General features: G+C 48.2%; 1 protein-coding gene across 1 annotated transcript in view; it reads right to left on the bottom strand.

The window, feature by feature from the left end:
* bcor (BCL6 corepressor) overlaps positions 1 to 17,189 on the bottom strand; it is a 46,748-nt gene extending 29,559 nt beyond the window's left edge. Inside the window, 8 exon segments of the mRNA XM_048234582.1 lie at positions 1 to 97; positions 1,561 to 1,968; positions 4,857 to 5,004; positions 5,498 to 5,554; positions 7,274 to 10,219; positions 10,221 to 10,784; positions 11,375 to 11,449; positions 16,431 to 17,189. The exon segment at positions 1 to 97 is cut by the window's left edge and continues 518 nt beyond it. Coding sequence (XP_048090539.1) covers positions 1 to 97; positions 1,561 to 1,968; positions 4,857 to 5,004; positions 5,498 to 5,554; positions 7,274 to 10,219; positions 10,221 to 10,784; positions 11,375 to 11,377 — 4,223 coding nt within the window. The 5' untranslated portion in view covers positions 11,378 to 11,449; positions 16,431 to 17,189.
* Between the last annotated feature and the right edge of the window lie 4,788 nt (positions 17,190 to 21,977).

Below are 21,977 nucleotides of genomic sequence, written 5' to 3'. Positions count from 1 at the left end.
TGGGGCTGTTGTTGGTGGTGGTGGTGGGGCTGTTGTTGGTGGTGGTGTTGGTGGTGGTGGTGTTGGTGGGGCTGTTCGGCCACAGCGCGCCACTCATCTAGAGAGACAACCGACCAGTTAATGGGGCGACCGATCCGCTGTTCCGCTCTTTCTAGCATTGTTTTTGTCTTCAGTCACCCCCCTCAGGCTAAGCTAAACTGTCACCACTAACTACATGCCAACACACACACAGTTCAAAGTGCTTCTCTTCTTAACACATGGGAAAATCTAATCATTGGAAAAACTCCCATCACACACACGCTGTTTCTCTTGTTTCCACTTGCCCTTGCGTTGGGTAGAAAGCAACACGGTGTACACGGTGCTTGCCTAGCCTGAGAACGTGTTCACACACACACGCTCAAATGACTGCCTGCCCCCCCCCTCCCCCCCCCCCCCCACACAACCCGGAATGCTTTAAACAGGAGCGACTCACTACTGAAGAGGGGGAGAGTGCTTTATAATAAAGGCAGTGCTGTAGATCCGATAGATAGATAGATAGATAGATAGATAGAGATAGAGAGAACGAGAGAGAGAACGAGAGAGAGAACGAGAGAGAGAGAGAGATGCTGACAGAATGCTGATCTGACCATGTAAAAACGCACTTATCAAATAGGAGACACATACTTATACACACACACACTCACATATATACATATATATACATACATATATACATATATATACATACATATATATACATATATATACACATACATATATATACATACATACACATATATACATATATTGATTACATACATATATATACATACAATACATATATATATAATGTATGTATATATATATAATATATATTAATAATATACATATATTGATATATATATAATAATAAGTAATATTATATTGATATTGGTATACATTGCTAACATATATATATATATATTGGTTGTTGTTGATATATTACGCCATATATGTATATTGTTATATATATATAATATATATATATATATATATATATATATATATATATATATATATATACATATATATATATATATATAACACACACACATACTCTCTGTTTTATGATGTTGAGCCTAGCCCTGGCTCTAGTGTCTACTCTGTGGCTACTCGGGGCCAAGGAGTGGCCGAACAACACGTGGACTCTGTTATGCATGAGACCGCAGCACACACTACTCCCTACCAACGAGCACACAGCCCCCGGATCAAACAGCGCAGAGGAGGAGAGAAGAGCAGGAAGAGAGCCATTAAAGAAAGAGAGAGAGAGACAGAGAGAGAGAGAAAGAAAGAGAGAAAGAGAGGAATCCATGCAAACAAGGCGAGAGGAAAAAGAGCAGCAGTCCCAGGAGAGATGAAAGAACGAAAAGGGGGATTCAATTCTCCTTCCTGCCCATGAGCGAGGGTACTGAAGAGGAGGGGGAGGAAGAGAGAGAGAGGGAGAGGGAGAGGGAGAGGGAGAGAGAGAGAGAGAGAGAGAGAGGAGAGAGAGAGTGAGAGAGAAAGAGAGCGAGCTGTAATGAGGCTGAGTGCAGCCCTTACCCATGTGCAGCAGTCTGGCTCTCTTTGCTGGGACACCCCTCTCCTCCTCCTCCTCCTCTTCCTCCTCCTCGTCCTCCCCCTCCTCCTTCCTTTCCTGCTGTCGCTCCGGCCGCTGCCTGTCGTCCGGGTGGGCTTGGCCGGGCTCCAGGCTGTGTGCGCGTTTCCTGACCGCCTCGGGGCCCGGGCCCGGGCCAGGGCCCCCATCCTTGGGGGGCTGTCCTTCCGCTGTGGGCTGGTCGACTGGCCTCTTCCCTTTTTCTCGCCTCTCCCGCTCCTCTTCCTCCTCCTCCTCCTCCTGGTCCCGCCCTCGCCTCTCTTCCTCGCGGCGCCGGCCGGAGTGACCGTCGAGCGGGCCACTGCAGCGTTGGAGGACGGGCACCCGGTTGTTGGCGCACGTCGTCAACACACCTGCGGGACAAACACACACACACACGCGCACTATTTGTCAAAACAGTCAAGCAATCAGCACCAAGCCAAATAAAAACAATAACAAAAAAATAAATAAATAAATAAATAATCATAAAAAATAAAACAGTCAACAATAGCAGCGTAGTGTTGGAAAAACAAGCTGCACCACAGATGAGAAATAAAAAAAAATCCAGAGGGAAGATGAGGGGAGGAAGGAAAAAAGAGACAGAAAAAAATTAAAAGGGAAAAAATATCCTCCACCCCCTGACACACACACACAGGCCAGCAGCCACACCCCCCCAATGCGGTGAGCGTGACTGGCCCTGGCTGCGGCTTTGCAAGCTCTCTCTCTCTCTCTCTCTCTCTCTCTCTCTCTCTCTCTCTCTCTCTCTCCTCTCTCTCTCTCTCTCTCTCTCTCTCTCCTCTCTCCTCTCTCTCCCTCTCTCCCTCTCCCTCTCTCTCCTCTCTCCCTCTCTCCCTCTCTGCTGCGTGCTGAAATTAGCCCTAAACGTCTGCTCAGCGAGCGGGCTCCGCTCCAGTTAGCCCCCCCCCCCCCTCCCCCTCCCCTTGTCCTCCTTCCTCTTGTCTCCCCCTCCTCTTGTCTCCTCCTCGACGTTTTGTTTTTTGAGGCTTTCTTTCTCCTCCCCTGCCCTCTCCTCCTCCCCTCCCTCCCCCTGCCTCTGGTGCTGAGGGCTGTTGAGGCAAGGCGAGGCGAGGCGGCGGCAGTAAAAAGGCTCGTTCAGAATATGTGCAGGCAGCCAGCAGTAGCGGCAGCCATCAAAGCACCCATGGAGCCGAGGGGCAGAGGGGTGACTGGGGAGGGGGCGGGGGGGCGGCAGCAGGGCAGGGAGGGCTGGGAGGGGGGGGGGGGTGTTGTGCTCGGCTGCTGTGGCCCAGAGCCGGCCCACGTTGACGCACCACACAGAACTGCCCTTATGCTGGCCCAGGCAGGAATGTGCCTGCCCTGCCCGGGGCTCTCTCTCACTCACACACACAGTCTAATTCCTAGTCCTTTTACTCTCACACACACACAAACGCACATACCCACCCCACCCCCACCCCCCACCCAGCCCTTTTATGCCAGGAGCCTAAATCATGAAGTTCTGGGAACAACAATCATATGACTCATGACGCATGCATCCCATAATTCACTGCCATGTCAGCTCCATGGCAACTCGCCACCAAATGAGGACTGTGCGTGTTGGAAGGGGGGTGCAAGGAAGAGTGTGTGTGTGTGTGTGTGTGTGGGGGGGGGTCACCATGGTAACATGACTCTGTTCACCGAGAGAAAGGGAAGTGCCTCGGCTTTGGCTGAAATATGTCTCCCATTAACAAGGACGAGCGAGAAAGAGAGACAGAGAGCGAGAGAGAGAGAGAGACAGAGAGAGAGAGAGAGAGAGAGAGAGAGAGACACACAGAGAAAGAGAGAGAGAGAGACAGAGACAGAGAGAGTGACCAAATAAGAGGTCACTCATTTTCCACATCCCGTCTCCAGCTCAGCATGAAGCCTGCTGTCCACAAGAGCAGCGGCTCCGAGCCTGCCTGGCTGCCGGCGGTGACCAAACCGGAGAAGGGGGCGGACTGGGGGCCAGAAGGACAAAGAGGATGTGGTTCTCTAGAGCACTCACCACTCCTTCCTGTAACACTCCCAGCCTAACCACCCCGACACTCACACCAACCCCATTGTTACCCACACAACCTGCACGCAAATTAAGCCAAAGGGGTTTTACACTACCAGTACACCCAAGCTGGGGAGAGGTATGGAGCATGTGTAAACACACATACACACACACACAGGACAGGAGGAGCCCTAACACCTGCACTCCTCCAGAAATGAGGCCTGTAGAGGCAACACCTAAAGAACACACACACACACGCGCAGAGCTTCATCTCCTCTCGGCAGGCAGCCGACTGCTCAGCACCATTCTGATCAGCTGCACATGCAGCACGGCACACGGGAACACACACACACACACACAGAGAGAGAGAGAGAGAGAGAGAGAGAGAGAAGAAAAAAAAATGAGGGGAAAATAAGAAAGGGAAAATAAGACGAGGAGGGGAAGGAGTGCAGGAAGAAAAAAAACTAAGTGTTGTGTTTGAGGGCGGCGAAGGAGGAAGTGTTGTTTACCACCCGGCATCCGCTGGTTAGGCAGTGCTGCACTCACCGCTACAGGGCCGGGACTGTCCCTGATGGGTGGGGGGTGGGGGGTGGGGGGGGGGACAGAAGGGAAAGGGAGAGAGAAAACAGGAAGAAAAAAAAAGCAAAAAGAGGAAACAGGAACTAAAAAAAGAGAGCATGCAATTAGGGACCGAACGCGAGATATATATATAGAGAGAGAGAGAGAGAGATAGAGATATAGACAGAGAGAGAGACAGAGAGAGAGAGAGAGCCAAATAGAGAGATCAGCCCGTAGGGAGAGACGGTCGAGGGGAGGGAAAAGAGAGAGAGAGAGAGAGAGAGAGAGAGAGAGAGAGAGAGAGAGAGAGAGAGAGAGAGAGAGAGAGAGAGAGAGAGAGAGAGAGAGAGAGAGAGAGAGACAGAGAGGCCAGACTGGGCACGTCAAAGAGCTGAAGAAACAATGAAACGAGTGAGAAGGGAGGCAGCAGAGAAGAGGAAGAGAGGGAGGAAGAGAGGGAGGAAGAGAAAGAGAAAGCAGCCGAGGGCACATCTGAAGGAGGGAGAGAAAGAAAGAAAGAAAGAAAGAAAGAAAGACTGCCGATGAAAACGAGAACAAAACAAAGGGATAGAGAAAGAAAGAGGGCAAGAGCAAAGAGAAAGAGATAAAAAGAAAACGGGAAAGAGAGAGACTGAAAGTGAGAGCAAGTGAGTGAGGAGGGAGTGTGTGTGAGTGTGTGTGTGTGTGCGTGTGTGCGTGTGCTGCTCTTACCGTTCCTCTCTGGCTGCTCGGCGAGGGCTGTGGCCGTGGGCTTGGGGCAGGCTTGGCTGCGTTCCCAGTCTCCCTCACCGCGCTGGCTCCCCGCCACACCTCCCTCCTTCTCCTTCAGCTCCAGCTCCGAGAAGCGCATCATCGCACGCTACACACACACACACACACACACAGACAGGCAGACAGGCAGGCAGGCAGGCACACACACAGAACACAAAAACGCACACAGGAAAACCATGAAACCAGACCTGGAGAAGCATTTGCAACAACCAGATGCTCAATTCCTATTCTGATACTTAAAACATCATGACAATAAAACAGAAAATTGCCCTAAAATATCTTTTCACACAAATGCATTCTCTACATGACACGTAATACATTTCCAAATAACATTTCACATAACTGAGACAAACATGACTAAACATTATCAGCATTTCATGCAGTTTATTTCTGCCGTATGACCCCTGCCCCTGACCACACACACACACACACACACACACACAACCAAAGGCCTGCTGAATTTAGTTAAGACCAACACAAGTATTAGAAAAGTAGGCAGCCCGACAGCAATGCCTTTCCCTGCCAAGAAACCCTCCAAAAGAAACGTTAAATAGTAATGTGAAAAAAATTAAAGAACTGACCTCACAGTTGGCAGCAAGTTGCCTTAAATTACTGTCCTCTTGTGATAAGACTTCCATCTAAGCAATTAAAATGGGTGCTCAATATCTTTTACAGGCATTACAGGGCATATTGTACATCTATGACATTCAGTTACATCACAATGTGCCCCTCATAAAACAGTCAAATTCAGGATATTATTTCAGTTTTTAAACTTTTTAATAAGGGGAAACAGACATAAGCAAGTTGAGGAAATCAACATGTAAACAAAACTCAAGAGCAGAAGACTGGAAAAGGACAGTGAGGAGGAAGAGACCAACTACGCGCTCCACTGATTCACCACTCAATCCTGTTTATCCTCAAGGCTTGGCCTAATGCACTGCCACTGCAATTCATCAATTCTGAATGTTTTTTTAGTGAAACAAAATAACAAGGATTCTAGTTAGCGGTAATCCCGATTGCAGTTAGGTTATAGCATGTGACGAGCACTGGCCATTTTCAACGCTGACACTTGATTATATTTATAAATAATTCTTGGGGGCCTGTTGTGGGTGGGGAGGGAGTGTGTATGATGGGGTGGGGTGGGGGGGAGAGTGTGTATGATGGGGTGGGGGGGGGGGGGGGGGTAGGGAATGTATGCTCAGGGGCCTCTGGTGGGTGGTGTAGGGTCAGGGAGTGGGAGTGGGGTCAGGGTAGGGGGGTCACAGAGGGAATTGCCCCCACCGCTGCTCGGACCTGGCTCCCCCTCGCTCGCCGCAGCTTTGATGAATCTGCTGAGCAGGGAGCGGGAGTGGGAGCCTCGTGAGGAGCGCTAATCCTTCACATCAGCAGTGAATGGGCCGGATTTCACTTAAGCTGCCACTGCAGACCGCGCATGCAGCCTAAGGAGCCTGGGGAGGTGTGTGTGTGTGTGTGTGTGTGTGTACCTATGTATGTGTGTGTGTGTGTGTGTGTGTGTGGCGTGTGTGTGTGTGTGAGAGCTTTTCAGCCAAGATGGGAGAGGAGACTCTGGGGAAGGAGGAAGGGGAGGGGGTGGCTGACACACTCACAAGCGCGCACACACACGTCTCCCAGGCTCACCTGCAGGTTAGCAGTGGCCTGCAGCCCTGAGAGGCGGTGTGGCCGTCGCTGCTGCAGCAGACGGGTTTCCGCTCGACTGGGCACACTGCCGCCTCAGATCGGTGTGTTATGCTAACTCTTTCTGCCGCTAATGGCTAGCTCGGCCCGGCGTGTTATGCTAACTATTTCTGCCGCTAATGGCTAGCTCGGCCCGGCGTGTTATGATAACTATCTGCCACTAATGGCTAGCTCACCAAAGAGGCCATGAAGGGGAGTCAGAGGAAAGTGTATGTGTGTGTGTCAGGGGGTGTTGGGGGGGCTAACGGCCAGTCCTATCAGTCTTAAATACTCTCACACTCTGCTCTGCCTTTAGCCGTCACACTAATGTGTGAACACTCTCACCTCACTGGATAGCTAGTTAAATGCAGCAGTACATTCAGGCATGCGAATCTTTTTACATTTCCTTTCTCTAATATGTCCACACCATAAATATATATATATATTTTAATTCCACAGGGCTATTAAGAGTCAAGGGGTATAGAAGCGAGCACAAACGCACAAGCACACAGACAGAGACAGAAAGCAGAAGCCACCCAACGTCCTTTACCCCCCTAACCATCACAAGTCATTATGAGCCATTCCAAACCCCACCCAGTCCTTTACCCCCCCTAACCATCACAAGTCATTATGAGCATCCCAACCACCCTCCCAACACACACAAAAACAGCAGACTTGCTCACCTGCAGTGCACGCTGCTCTCGGCCCAGCTTGCTGGAGTCAGCATAGAGCTCAGTGGTGACGCACTTGAAGCGGTCGCCCACGTAGCCCGAGGAGTTGGCGATGCGCTTGGTCAGGCTGGAGCGCCGGCTCTTGGACGAGCCGTGTCCGCAATCCTCTTCGTCCTCGTGAGACTCGTGCGCCTCCTCGTCCTTGGCGGCCTCCTTGGGGCCCAGGTCGATGTAGCGGCGGATAGCCGCAGCACCACTACCGCTGTTACCGTGAGCAGCGCCGGCGGCGCCGTGCCGGTCGGCTTTGTAGTCGGACTCGTCCGAGGTCCTGTCGCCAGAGGTGCGGGCGCAGCGCAACGTCTGCTCCTCGGACAGCGCCGGCAGCGGGCTGTGCTCGGACATGCTGTCCTCGTCCTGGCTGTGTTCGGCCGACTCTGGCCGCAGGCCCTCGGCAGGCTCTAGGGGACGGGCCCTGCTGGCAGCGGGCTCGTGCTGGCCGTCGGCCTCGGCCGCCTGCGACTCGGAGGTGGGCTGCTGGCCGCAGCGCAGGATCTGCATAAGCTCAGGCTCCTTTCCATCGCCACCGTTACCACCGCCACCAGGCCTGCAGGGGTCACGCCTCTTGGCAGTGATCACGCTGTATTTGTTAGCCTGGGAGCCCCCATCCCCACTGCCACCATCTGCGTCGTCTTGGATCAGGTCGATGCAGATGATCTCCTCCCTTCCCCCAGCAGCCGACGCCGAAGCGTGGGACTTGCTCCCTTTCGAGCTCAGCGCGTCCACTTTGTCCAGAGCCTCGCGGTCGGCTTTGTGGAGCGCCTCGTTCTCAGTCATGCCAGGCCTTTTGTAGGGGGACTCCTCGTGATGCCAGGACTTGTCCTGCGGATGCCGAGAGCGCAGCTCCAGACGCTCGCTAACTTTAGGGTCCAATAGGTGCGGGGACATGAGGGGGTGGACCATCTCCTGGGGGTCATGATAGGTCAGATACTCTCCGTGCGAAGGTGGGAGCCCGTACGGCAAGCCATGCTTCGGAGGCAGGCGAGCTGGGTAGAGATTGGCACTGCCCAGTAGGACAGGGTGGGGGTAGACTGGACCTTTGCCAGACAACTGCAGATGAGAGAGGGACATGCTGTCGGGGACAGGGTAAGGGAGGTAGCGGTTAGCGTACGCTAGGCCAGGGGACATATACGCCTCACTCTGGGGCATGTACAGATGACCAGACGGGTGTCCATTCTCCAAGTGGGACTGCTGCGGTTTAAAGGGGATTTCTTGGGGCTCGGGTTTTTTCGAGGGTTTCGCCGCTTTGACACACTGCTGGTGGCTGCCGACGCGGCTCGCCACCGCTACCTTTTCCGACGGGGTCGGGTTCGATTTCGGCCACTCGCCATTGGGCTTCGGGGAAGGCGAAGTGGAGGAGGGCCGCCCGACGGGAGTCACGATTACGGGGGCCGGGGCCGGTGTGGGGATCAGGACGTTGTTGGCCTCGCCGATGCGAGGGCATGAGGAGCTCCTAGGCTGGGCAGCCACGTGCTCCAGATTCTTGTTTTTGATCACAGAGGGGCCTTTGTTCTGGCCGGCGTCCGGGTTTAGCGTTGGCGGCGTGGGTGCGCTGTGCGGCACGACCCAGGAGGAGTGTAAAGTGCTAATAATCTCAGGCCTCTCTGGCGTTTTGGAGGAGGAGGACGTGCCAGCTGAAGGGGACAAGGTCTCTTTGAGCAGCTCGCGGCTAGGGGGCAGTCCGTAACGAGCTGACGGGGAAGGGTAGCCCAGCTTGGCCAAGGCCTCCAGCTTTGGAGGGAATCCGTTAGGGGGCCCCTCGAAATCCAGGATCTTGGCAGACAAATCCAAGGGCTTGTCCGCCGGGTCTTTGGTAGGAGCCTGCGGAGCCGGCCTCTCCGAGGACGCAGAGGAGGGAGTCCGCGAGGGCGACTTGCTGGCCTTCCGTTCGGCCTGACCGCCCCGGTGCTCCGCGCTCCCGTCTTTGGGCTTTGGCTTGTGGCTAGTGGACCGTAGGGGCGAGCGGTGCTCCTGGGACCCGCTGCTCATGTAGAACGGGTGGGACATGACCGGAGTGGACGAAGCCGAGGACGCCGTGGAGGACGGACTCCGAAACTTCTGGTAGTCCAAAGTGCTGTCGACGAGGGGGGGAAGAGGGGGAGGGGGGTGGCCGGCCGGCTGTGCGGGTCGGGCAGACGGGCGCGGCGCGTGCATCACCGACGCAGGGCTAGTGTCCACGAGGTGGCACGTGCTGACCACACTACCGCTCGCCGAGCTACTCACACAGCTCGCGCTGCTGCCACTGCTGCTGCTCACGCTGCTGGAGCTGGCACTTCTGCTTGAAGGCGTGCGAGAGGACTTGCTGATGCAACCACCACCACTGCTGCTGCTGCTGCTGCTGCTGGTATTGATGATGCTGTTGGTGCCGTTAGCGCCGCTGCTGCTGCTGATACCATGCTGCCGGTCACTGCTGATGCCATGCTGCCGGTCACTGCTGATACCATGCTGCCGGTCACTGCTGATACCATGCTGCCGGTCGCTGCTGCTGATACCATGCTGCCGGTCACTGCTGATACCATGCTGCCGGTCGCTGCTGCTGCTGCTGATACCATGCTGCCGGTCACTGCTGATACCATGCTGCCGGTCACTGCTGCTGCCGATACCATGCTGCCGGTCGCTGCTGATACCATGCTGCCGGTCGCTACTGCTGCTGTGGCAGTGCTGCCGGTCGCTGTGGGCCTGGTGGTGTGCCTGGGGCTGGGGCTGCAGCTGCTGATGCTGGGGCTGGTGCAGCTGCTGTCCAAATGCGGAGGGTTCGTGGTGGATCCTGGGCCCCATGCTGGCCAGGCTCTTGTCCTGGCAGTGCATGAGCGGCGATAGCGTGGTGGGCGCCACCGTTGCCGTGGGGATGCGTAGCGGGGGCGCGAGGGGGGAGGAGATGGGGGCGGGCGGGTACGGGGGACATGTAGAAGAGGCGCTCGGCCCCCGGCTGGTAGGCCAGGTGCTGCGGCAGGTAGTGGGACGGCTGGGACATGAAGGACGCCTTGTACATGTTAAGTGCTGCGTATTTACTTGAGTCCAGAAAGGGGTACATGGCCGCCTCATGGTAAGGGTTCGACATCCACGGTAACCGCCCGAGGAAGCTGCTGCTGCCGTTCAGGCCGAGCTCGGACGGCTTGTCCCCAGGCCCAACTCGCCGGTCGAGCCCCAGGACATCCGCGCCTGCCCCGGGCACCACCATGGGCTTCGGCAGCCCTGGCGGGGGGCTTTTGTAGAGGCCCACGTAGCCGTTGGTCGCTTTCCTTGCATCCAGAGACACGTCCTGCTTGTAAAGGTCAGGGATGCGGTCGCTGACGTAACCCAGAGGCAGCGAGGCTCCCTCGCGGGCCTTCTCGGTGGGCAGCGTGTGGATTCCTGGAGGGTAGACCATCCCACCGTGGACGCGAAGGCCCTCATGCATCAGACCACTCCGATCAATGCCGAGTGCAGCAAGTGGGTTCATCCTGCAAGCTGTACTCGCATCCACCTGCACCACACATCACAGCACATACAGTCAGGGCATCAGTATAGGCAGCGCATTCTACTTATTACTACATACTGCTACAGTTACTATCTCAGTGTCATCCTGTCATATGTCACTACGACATGTAACTGATCAAAAAGTAGAGGTGAGCTGTCCTACGACATCATAATCCTGCTCATTAGTACACTCTATATAAATAAACTTGACTTGACTTGACTCATCCTCATTTCTGCCTGAATGCTCATTTCCCTCGGTGCAAACAGTTAAGCATTTACATTACATTTACATTTCATATACTCATTTAGCTGACTCCTTTGTCCAAAGCCACTTAGAAAAATTAGGAATTTCATTCAAGCATTTGCCACAGTTGGCTCTGTAAAGTCAAGCTCATTTGAGGGCAGAACAAAAAGCGTTGTGCTCATTTGCTATTGGGAGGGTCAAATATACTTTATTGAGTAATTGAGTAATTCCTGCTTGGCTTACTGGCCATTTTAGATGTAGGCCTACCTTCCATGGGTCATATATAAAGGCAGAGTGAGCTAGAGTCTAAAAGTATAGCAGTCCTATGCTCAGAATAAAACAGGCACTCTTACCATGCTTTGCGTGTCTTCTTTAGTTATCTAGTCTAGATTGTCTGGACTTCACCATAACGTGTGGATTATAAATTGCTGAAAATAAACACAGTATGACTTAATTCAGTGAAAAATTCCACCAAATAGTAGACAAATAATGCATTAAAATAATTAAGTGAATCCCATATCTTCACATCTAAAGGCCCACTGAACAACAAAGGTAACACTGCCTAGCCGTTTTTCAAACTGCTGAGGGGAGATTATTTTGAAAACCGTGGTGACTCAATTCGTACCCTATAGTCATTACGAAACTTAAACAAGGTCCACATCATGCAGATGGATTCCTCGCAAAATGGTCTGTTACTTGTTATTATCGCACCAGGGCGCATTTTCCAGGGCGCATAACCACAGGACAGGGCGAGCAAGTGAAACGAAAACTGATAGTATCGTACTCTGGTAACAGTGCTGGTAAATTTTGAAGTCAGAATTGCAGTCATGGGGGGGATTCCATCATTGGCAATCACTGGGAGACGCTGGACGCAACTACCGGAAGAAATACATTAACCAAACGTTTACGGCGGCGACCGCACTTTTTAAACGTTCAATCTATTAGAAAAAAGCAATAGGCTTCTGCATACACTGCATTTACAATACAAGGAATGAAGTTATCCGTGACAGCAAAGACTCTCGAATGTAGGCCTAGAGCAGTCTGGTGGCTAGTCTGTCAATGGCGGAAAGGTGGTCAAGCACACCGTAGCCTAGGCGTATCCAATGCGTCGTGGTTGTGATGGATATTGGAAGATTCTCTCGGCAAGCACAAATCAAAATCCAAATAGGCAGGCATTGGACCACTACTGGTTGATTTGCAAAACAAGCGCGCAAGCCTTCATTAACAACGTAATAGCGGCTCTGGGGGTCCAATAATTAAAGTTATTGTCCAAATTTCACAATGCCAAAATGAACTCGTAAAATTCAACACTGATAACTAGGCTACTCTGTGCAGCCCCAAACGAGTTGTTGCTTCTTGAGTCTTCCCTTCAGTTTCCTTTTGTTTCTATTCCAGTTTCTAATGTTTGAAAAGGTTGGGGTCAATCATTAACACACCTAGTTTGTTGGTTTGGCTTAATGTCACAATAGGAAGGCATTGCGTTCAAAACATTTATTTTGACCACACAGAATCAACAACAATAAGACGTTTGTGTATCCTGTTGCGTTTTCACAACAAAAACACCAAGACAGCAAGACATTAACGCTGAAGACAATCAATTAAGGATCATGCGAATAAAACTAAGATCAAGATTGGAAATGTATCAGTTAGCATGGCTTGTTCACATTTGGTGGGCTGTTAACTGAGCGGACGAAAGGAAAGCCTGTCTCGGTCTCCAGTTCAACTCCTGCGCAGCCTCTCACGGCTCCGCCAGCTCCGCGGAGTCGGCACTGGCAGATTGCCAGATATATCAGGCGCGGAGGCTCGCCGTCTCTTAAAGCTGTAGTAAAACGTTTTATAATGTCCAGCGACGGGGATGGAACTAGCCCGTAGAAAGTCGGAAATGCCATTCCCATTTCAAAGGTTTTCGCAAATAGTGGGCAACCCATTTTAACACCACAAGAAAAAAAAACAGATAGCCTGACTTGAGTCTTGGGCAAGGTTTGTAATTTTACATGGATAGATGTTCTGAAATATAGGATATTGGAGGCACATAGTAATGCCATTTAAACAATTGTAGGTCACAACGACAGAACAGCCATGGGCTTGATCTTTTATTGGCCCCAGGAGCAGACTGCCCTGGGTGACCAGTTATCACGCAGTGTCAGACGGCCGGTATTGTCTCGATACACCACGGGCGACCTAGAGAAAGGAAAAGATCATGGTCAAGATCGCTCCCAACATTCTTGGCCTACTTAGCCAGAGCGCAAATAAAAAGTATCACTAATTAAACCAGCCCACTTCAAACCATATAAGTGGCCGTTGGCGGATTAAATATAGCCCTATATTTAACTTTCAGCATATGTGGATGTATCCCATTTCTTTACATTAACGAGTCGCCTACCCTTGTCGTAGAAGGCAAAGAAATGGGGTAGGCTACATCCAAATGAAAGCAAAATGTAGGGCTATATCCAATCACACGGTTTGTCCAACATGGACAAGCCATGTGATTTCTAAAAACGACGAATCGTAGGCGGTGTAAAACACTTGTTTAAAATATTAGTTAAACACGGACAGAGCACTGAGTTGATGTATTTAACATGTCTAACTTTTGCAGCCACAAAACTATATCTTAGTGGTAGCCCAAATATGTGTCCAAAGGGCATGTGGATAGATCAAGGGCAAATATGCTGTATCATATAGGTTCGTATCGGCGTCTGTGCAGAGACAACTCTGTCGATTCCCGATTTCTGTTTGGCGTTTTCCGTGAAAACGCGGTGTTAAAGAAAACAATGTGTAGGCGTGGGTAGGCGTCTTTATCCGAGCGCAGCGATCCGTGCACGCGGAGCTCCTGCTGTGGCGCATAAGCTCCCTGAAGCGGAGAGAAGAACTCTCCTGTTTCAGGCCTGTCGTCCCAGGGGAGCCGCGGACTGAGAGAAACTTCAATCAAACTGTGACGTCTCCTCCGGGAGCCAACTCTGAAATCCGATATCGGCAGCTCTCCGCCATGAATTCTACTGCCCGCGGACGCAGCTCAGATATTGTCATTGTGCACGCAGATAGGCTAGATAGTCACCTTATTTTTCGGTCAGCCGGAGTTTTAACGTGGCGTAGAACTTTACATTATAACGGCATCAGGCCATATATTTGAAGTTACAAAAGGGAATACTGAACATTTTCCAATAGGCCTACTAAGCATTTAATTTTACTAAAATGTATTATTCCTAAGGACCCAAATATTTACCACATGATAAATTAATGATTAAAATGCTGTAGACAAAATACAGCATGACATCAATTACCCAGACAAATCGAGAATCAGACAAAAACATTTAAGCGACTAAATTAACCAACACTTCAGCCACAAACGTCCAAATCTCAACTATCACACTACACCAAAACAATGCTACATACAGTCTTCCATCATTTTCCCTCCTCTGTTGACTGAGCTACATCGGGTGATTCGGCCTGATCCATTGTCACCCTGGACCTCGCGTCGCGTCTTTGGGAAATCATGCGCGAAAGCTTCAACCAAGCGCTAAAAATAAACAAACGCCTGCCAACGTCCTGAGGCCTGAATCAGCGCGCAGTGGGACTGAAATGTGAATACTAACCAGGTTGTCCATTTTCAATACTAGACAATTACAATGCCGTTGGTGGGCTATTCATAAAAGGCTATTAAAGCGTAAAAATGTGCACCAACGCATACGACAGTCAAGTTTCCAAGAAGAAAAAGTATGTTCGTTTTCAGTCAGGGGCGATGAATTGATTTAGGACCTCACTGTTCTTTGCATTTTATTCCACAAGTAAAGTGATGAAGACTGCAATGCAGCCTATGGTCCATGAGTCATTGCTAATGAAAACAAGCATACATATATATGATAGAAATAAAAAAAGGTATAGCTTCTCCTCAATAGAAGCTACATGACAAGCGACATGCCCAAAGACATGGTCAAATATTATTCCTTACTATTTATATATCTGATATGGGCTTTAAGGGGTGGTTAGTCTCAACATTGGTTACTTTGCACAACTCACTTTCTAATATGCCGTCAATCTGTGCAGAACAAAATAACCTATGTCTGTTGGACATATAAGTATTAGTAAGTGTATCAACGTGTAATCAGCGTGAAACTTCTTGTGTAATCAGTGGTGCAAAAAGGCCGAAAGAAACTCCTAATTCATGAGGCCCAACACGCAAAGCTAATTGTTTAAACTTCACAATTTTTAACTTAAGGCAATTTTATACATTAACGAAGACACACTACAGGGACACATTCATCTGTCTTGACTCATTTCACGACATTGTAAGACCTATCAATCTCTACTTACAACAAACAATTGAAGAGACAAAGAATCTAGTCTTTGACCGAAAGCGCTCCGGGGAAGACCGAACACGGTCGCCGAGACCACTGAGACATTGTTTAGATCGGTGCTCACTGCTTTTCCGTCGAAGAGTGATGAAGGCACACTAGAGTTGACGGAGAGCTCGTGAAGTTGAACTGCGCTCACTTTCTAGTTATGTAGTATAGATATATTCCACAAAGTGAGTCGAGAGATGGACAAGCATTCATCTCTCTCGTCAGTTTTCGCACCAACATGTGTTTTGCTGCATCCATGGAAAAGCCCTGAGCGCATACTCATACAAATAATTGACATTTTGTCATCACCAAAACAGACAGTGTGTTGAATTAAACTGAGTGCTAATTAGTAGGTATTTTTTTCAATCCCACGCAAATGTTCGGGAATGTAGAACGGGAGGTGACCTCCAAATGTTATCAACTGCAAACTCTGCGCTCTCACTGCAGGTTACGGCCGTAAAATAAATGAGACGAATCAACATCCTTTTCGTACGAGTGATGTAGGCCTAGCCAACATCATACACCTAATTTATCATGGACATGTAATTTTACTCTGAGAAAGCCAACCACGCGAATCTACAAAAAACAACCAAGAGTAGGCTAATTGTTTTCTAGTAAAAATAGATTAGGCTATATTTTGGTGAAACGTCCAACAACTGGAAAGCCCCGAAGTTTGCGTCCATTCACTGCAGACAATGACGTCCCATGTGTAAATGAAATAATTCCAATTGGGCAATTTCATACAGTAAACTCTTCTCTATACGTTGGGTTGGCAACGAAATCACCAAATAGACCCGTCATACCCGCGCTTCCCCTGAATATTTCTCTGGAAACTTTTACAGGATATTCCGAATGTATGTTTGTGTTTCGGACATTTGTAATGAAATACCATTAATACAATCAATAAAAATGCAGTTTTATACCGGATCGTGAACTCCCGAGTTCGTGAAGGGTCTGTCGGAGTCACGCCAATCGTAACGTTGCGCATTAACGCTAAGTATCGAGCACTAAAAATGAAAACAAAATTAAACATACAACTCCAAAGAGATATAGTGAAAAATACTCTTACCAGACTTAAAGTCGAAATGATTTCCTCGTCCTTGGTTATGAAAAAAAAAACTCTAGTTATAAGTTGACGATACGATCAGTTGAAGCAGTGAACACCGTTATTAGTGTCGGAGAGGCAGACATCCCAAAACTAAGCAAAGATCAGTTCTGAGCACATCGGATGTTTGCACAGTAACCTACAGTTGTGTTCGAACTGAAAACAAATACAGACCAAAACTATTTACTTCGTGGAATGAACTGAAGATGACTTAAACATGTTAACAATCCAAAGTCTCGATGTATATCCAGTCATGGGCAAATGCGACGTTAAGTGATATATTAACATCCTCGAAATCCAGTGAAATCCAAAATTGTATTCCTTAGTCCAAACATAAGATGCATTCAGTAGTCCCTAAGCGTACAGGTGGCGAACGTCCGTAGAGTCCACGAGACGAACTAATTCAGCCCGGTAATGCTTCGCAGCGCCATGTTGGGCTAGGCAGACAACGAGCACGCCGTCTCCGAATATGGTCAGTCGTTACGCATTTTGTCGAGCGTTTTTTTCTTATGATTTCCCAAATACACTCTCGACACCACCGTCTCTTTCCAGACTTTCGACAATGTTGTTCCAAGGACGTATGTAAGTCCGTATCCCAAGGTTTCCGTGCGTTAAGTGCACTTCGAGTCACCTACAACTGCTGCCTCGAACGTGCAGCGCAGAATGAGGGCTCGAGCGCAGCTCGCTCTCAGCCGTAGACTACCCAGAAGGCCAGTCGGGGAACCGCAATTACCATAAACCCAGCACACTTCGCTCGACGTCCGTGTAAAATAAAACACGAACGAGGGGGGGAAGAGGGAGGGCGTTTTGAGGTAGCTTCACACGCGATCGGTAAACAAAGCGCACCAGTCCTCAGAGAATCCCCATACAATACATAGACACATCGTTTGATTGTCAAAGTTGCCCATCTAAATTTATAACTGACATTTATAGATAGGCTAAGTGACTTTGCCAGATCAGTTATTTTAGGCTGCTTCCCACCCACGGCAACAACGCGAGGTTTAGTTATTCTAGACTTCTGCTACGAAATCATAGTTTGCCCAATTTGTATGTAGCCTAATAGACATCAATAACAGGGACTTTTTCTAATTGTTGTTCAGTGTTTGTGTATGTCTGGGCATATACTTTAAATCAGCAAGGACACATCTCTGGTTAGCCTATATCAGTTGATAATAGGATTGCCTGAAGTCTGACGATGGACTAAAGTAATGGTCACCACCACTTCTGATGGACAACCATCCCCCACGTTCAACCTTCGGGAACTGACCCGCGGGTCACGGTGCGTGCAATGCGCTTAGACCTCGACAGATCTGTCCTGAGGCTCAGAGAAGGATGTAAACAGAAGAGAAGGACGCTTTCAGTTCGACAACAGACGTGGATGTTTGACATACATACATTACCCGTTTCAAATTATAATGCCCAAATGCTCCCTATCTGTGTGTGTAGAATGAGTTACATGCAAGAAGCTGGAAGTATTTCCGCGATGGGGAAATAGTTCGATCATGGGGACATTCGATTGGACTTTTTATCTCAATAATGCCGGTACATGCTACACTTTTGCTGAAATAGACAAGTCAGAAGAACTCAGAATAAAACACTTATTTCGCCGCTGAATAAATTCAGCAAATGGGCCTGTGTGTTAGTGTCCGCAGAAAGATTACGTTTTTTCAGTATTTATTCTCTCTATATTGTCTCTAGAACTTTCCCCGGGTGTTCAGTGATTCTGCTACTGCAGCCTATGTCTTACGTAACCTATGAAATGCCGTTCGTATGGCATATGGAGGAAATGCATATATATTTATGATATATAATACCTGAAAACCTGAAGCCACAGGCTTCTTGAAATTAATAATTTGTTCAAATGCAACAGATATAATATGGCCTATCATGGCAGTACGCTTAATTAGTCTACAATCAACCTCACCCCATTGGAGAGAGGAGAGCAAGAATACTCAATTAGATGGCGTAATTATATCCATACCGAAAAAAACAACCTACTCGGACGCTCCACAACACGCACATTCCAGTCCTAATGGAGAAGGCAGCTGCACAATAAATTGTTGAATCCTTCGCTCGCCGCGATAGTTTCGAGAGGGCTGCTGAGATCGTAAGTTATGGAACCATATCTACACCAAGCGGTCGTTTTGTGCACTGCAACTGGTATCAGGGTTGCGATTGCGCATCGCCGCTGGAAACACCGCATGCGAAGGGTTTTTCCCACATAGAATATATTAGATGGTTGTCACTGCGGTGTTCAGGGACTTTTTCATCGAGCTATTGCTGTCATGACAATTCAATTTGATTCAAGTCCGTGGAGAGTGGGACAATGTTGAAGGCTTATAATGAAACGACTAGGCCTACTGATCTTAGTAGCCTATAGGATTTGTGAGTCAGCAGTTTCACATCCATTTTAATTTGTTATTATTGTGCTATTTAAAAATGAACTTTGGAAAATTAACAAATGAACGATGGGCATTAGTCAGTAACGATGAATTAATAATGATCATTATCAATAGGCAGGGGCGGAGCCAGACATTTCAAACACAGGAAGGCTAGGAGGATCCGGGCGGGGCATGCACCCCGGGGCAGAACATTTGGAAAAATAAACCCTTAAATAATGACTTCTGGTGAATTCTGTGTAAACTAATGGACACATTGAGACTTAAAAAATGTAAGACTCAAGGTATATCTGACTGGCACTTTGGGTCTTTCAAGAGGGGTCTATAGGCATAGCCTATCTGATCAGCAGGCACTTAGTTAATTAAGCATTTTTTATGAGTTATGGTTTGTATATTATAGGCTAGTATACTATGCTGAGATAAACCTGATGGGATCCTATACCTTGTCTCAATACATTTTTACTTTGAACTCTGGCCAAAGTAGCCTTATGGTCAGGTTTAGCACAGCCCCACACATTGTGAACCCACTTATTATAATGTTCAGTGGAACACATGAAGCTAAATTTAATCCAGGGCTTAAAATTCCTTTTTAAAAATGGGGGGGGAATTCCCCCCTTCAGTGCTTCCATAGGGGGACTAATTCAGTTGGGGAGGGGGGGTACATTATACAAACTGAAATCACATTTTCCTTTACAGGCCTACAGACATCAATGAGAGAACACTTACACTTACATGATTTTGGTTTCGATTTTCTAATTGGAGTAAGTCTTTGTGACAACACGTCATGATACATTTGATAATGTTTGATCGTTGTTTTGGTATGAAGCATCTTTTATGTAATTAATGCTCACTCTAGAAAGTTAAAGTAGCCTAGGCCTATGCGCTCTGAGATGTCTGTGCACGTCTGCAATTGATTACGTTCCTCAAATGGAGAACACATCAATCCCATGGTATTGTTTGCGATGTAAGTTCAAAATCCCGCCGGTAGCCACGTTACATCTCCGTTTCATATTTGCCTAGGCTACTAGCCTACAATAAATGAATTGAACAAACTCAACTGACAACAGGTAAATCTACTGATTCGGTCATTGAGACTCTATGAATACAGTAGCCTACACAGGGATGGATTACTGCACAGGCCTACCGGGCCCGGGCCCAGGGGCCCAAGCAGTCAGGGGGCCCTGAAGCCCAAGCCTTTGCATGGAGTCATTGCCTCAATATCAACAAATCAGGATGTAGGCTATGAATCTGATTGAATTTAGCATCCCCAAAATGCCCCAGAATACAGGAAATCACATCAAACAAATTAAACATTTTTCTGGGGGACCCCCAAAACCCCCCCTCCCACATATGACAATTAGTGGGGGCCCTTAATACATCTGGGCCCAGGGGCCCGAAGTTCATAATCCGCCCATGAGCCTACAACAAACTTTCTGTCTTTCTGAAGTTTATTTTTTGTATTCCGGGCACAGTAGCCTAATTTCCTAATGTCTTGACAATAGTTTTTCTTACCGGCTTGCTGTTTAAACTGACTGCGCCGCTCTGAACTTTCCTTCCAGGTTTATGACGTAAACTATGGCGTTAGATAGCTGCCTTAATTATGCGAGCGCATAATAAATGAAAACGAGCATAAATATATAAATAAACTGCTCTCGGCTCTGGCATTGCCTAAACTCATCCTGTGGGAAATCAGATTATCTGTCAATATTGGGCTTTAAAATAAGGGATAGCCTATTTGCTCAGTAATAGTAGCCTACATTTTGTAACATTTATAGAGAAACCAAGGGAAGTTAAATTAGAATCGTTGGAAATTGAAAAAACACATACAAAAAAAAAGATTTGGGTTGAGCCCCGAAGCCACCCCTCGCTCCACAATGTCAATAGGCCTATAGCACCCCTGTTGAAGTGTATAATGGATGGTTCACTTTCACATTTCCTACAGCTTAAAATTAATGTGTTGTCCCAATCTGGACACAGATGTGTTTGTTTTAAGAGTGTAAGTTAAATTCATTCATTGTGAAGAACGTGTGGAAACGGAACTCTGGAAAACATGAGGAAAAGGCCACATACATAAAGTCTCTTTACTCTTTACTCTTCTCAGCTCAAGGAGAGGAAAGCCATTCTCTCCTCTCACCCAAGAATGCCTGTCAGTTTTGTGCCCTGGTGTTGTGTGCTGTGGGTTTCATGTAATCAGAGCAGGGGGCAATCTGGAAGAGAAATCCTCCAGTGATTGCACTGCCAACCAGCAACATCAGTCTGCAAAGCCAGAATACAACAAATGGTACAAAAAAACACAACAAAATGTTACCAGCAAAAATATATTGTTGTTGGAGACAGGCGTGTCGAGTCCGACTTCATAACTTCATTAATCAGTAATTCCATCCAGTAATTCCATCGTGCCAAACACCCCATTCATGGGCATTGTATTATGTGCAGGTAGATCAAACATGCAGATTAGGCTGAGAGTGCTGCATCCATGATACCTATTCCATAATCTCAACACATCAGATTAATTATCACCACTGCTGGTTGACATGTTGAGACATTTGAGCACCTAATCCATGCAGCTTGCCTAGATAAGGTTTGAGGAAGATCAGTCAAGCCACTTGGGAGATATTTTATAAATATACTTATCCCACGTAGGACCCCATGACCCCATGACTCGTTTGAAGTGATTACCTGTGTAAAGTGTGATGAAGATCCATTGGGGAAATATTGTGTAAACACTATCATAACGGCTGCACTCATGTATGGACAGACAACTGGAAAACTGTATCTTTACAGTATACAGTGTACAGTATCTTTATCAGTAAGAATAACAACAACAACAACACCAACAACAACAACAACAAATAAAAATCATCATCATCATAATTCATTGATTTCTTGATGCACTCATATGAAGCTCATGGTAAAATATATTAATGGAGGGGCTTAATGGCTTCATTACCCCTGCAAAATAAAGCAATTCAGCTCTTCTTTTGAAAGGTTGCTCAAGTGAACTTATGGGCTACGTTGCTAAACCTCATACCTGCTCTGCCTTTAGGAAGGTTGCTCAAGTGAACTTATCTGGGTCAGTTGTTAAACCTAGAATTCACATCAGAACTTAACT

Source organism: Alosa alosa, chromosome 23, assembly GCF_017589495.1.
Source record: "Alosa alosa isolate M-15738 ecotype Scorff River chromosome 23, AALO_Geno_1.1, whole genome shotgun sequence".
Classification (NCBI taxonomy): Eukaryota; Metazoa; Chordata; class Actinopteri; order Clupeiformes; family Clupeidae; genus Alosa; species Alosa alosa.
The sequence above is the reverse complement of the archived record's forward strand: the minus strand, read 5'-3'. Positions and strand labels throughout refer to the sequence as shown.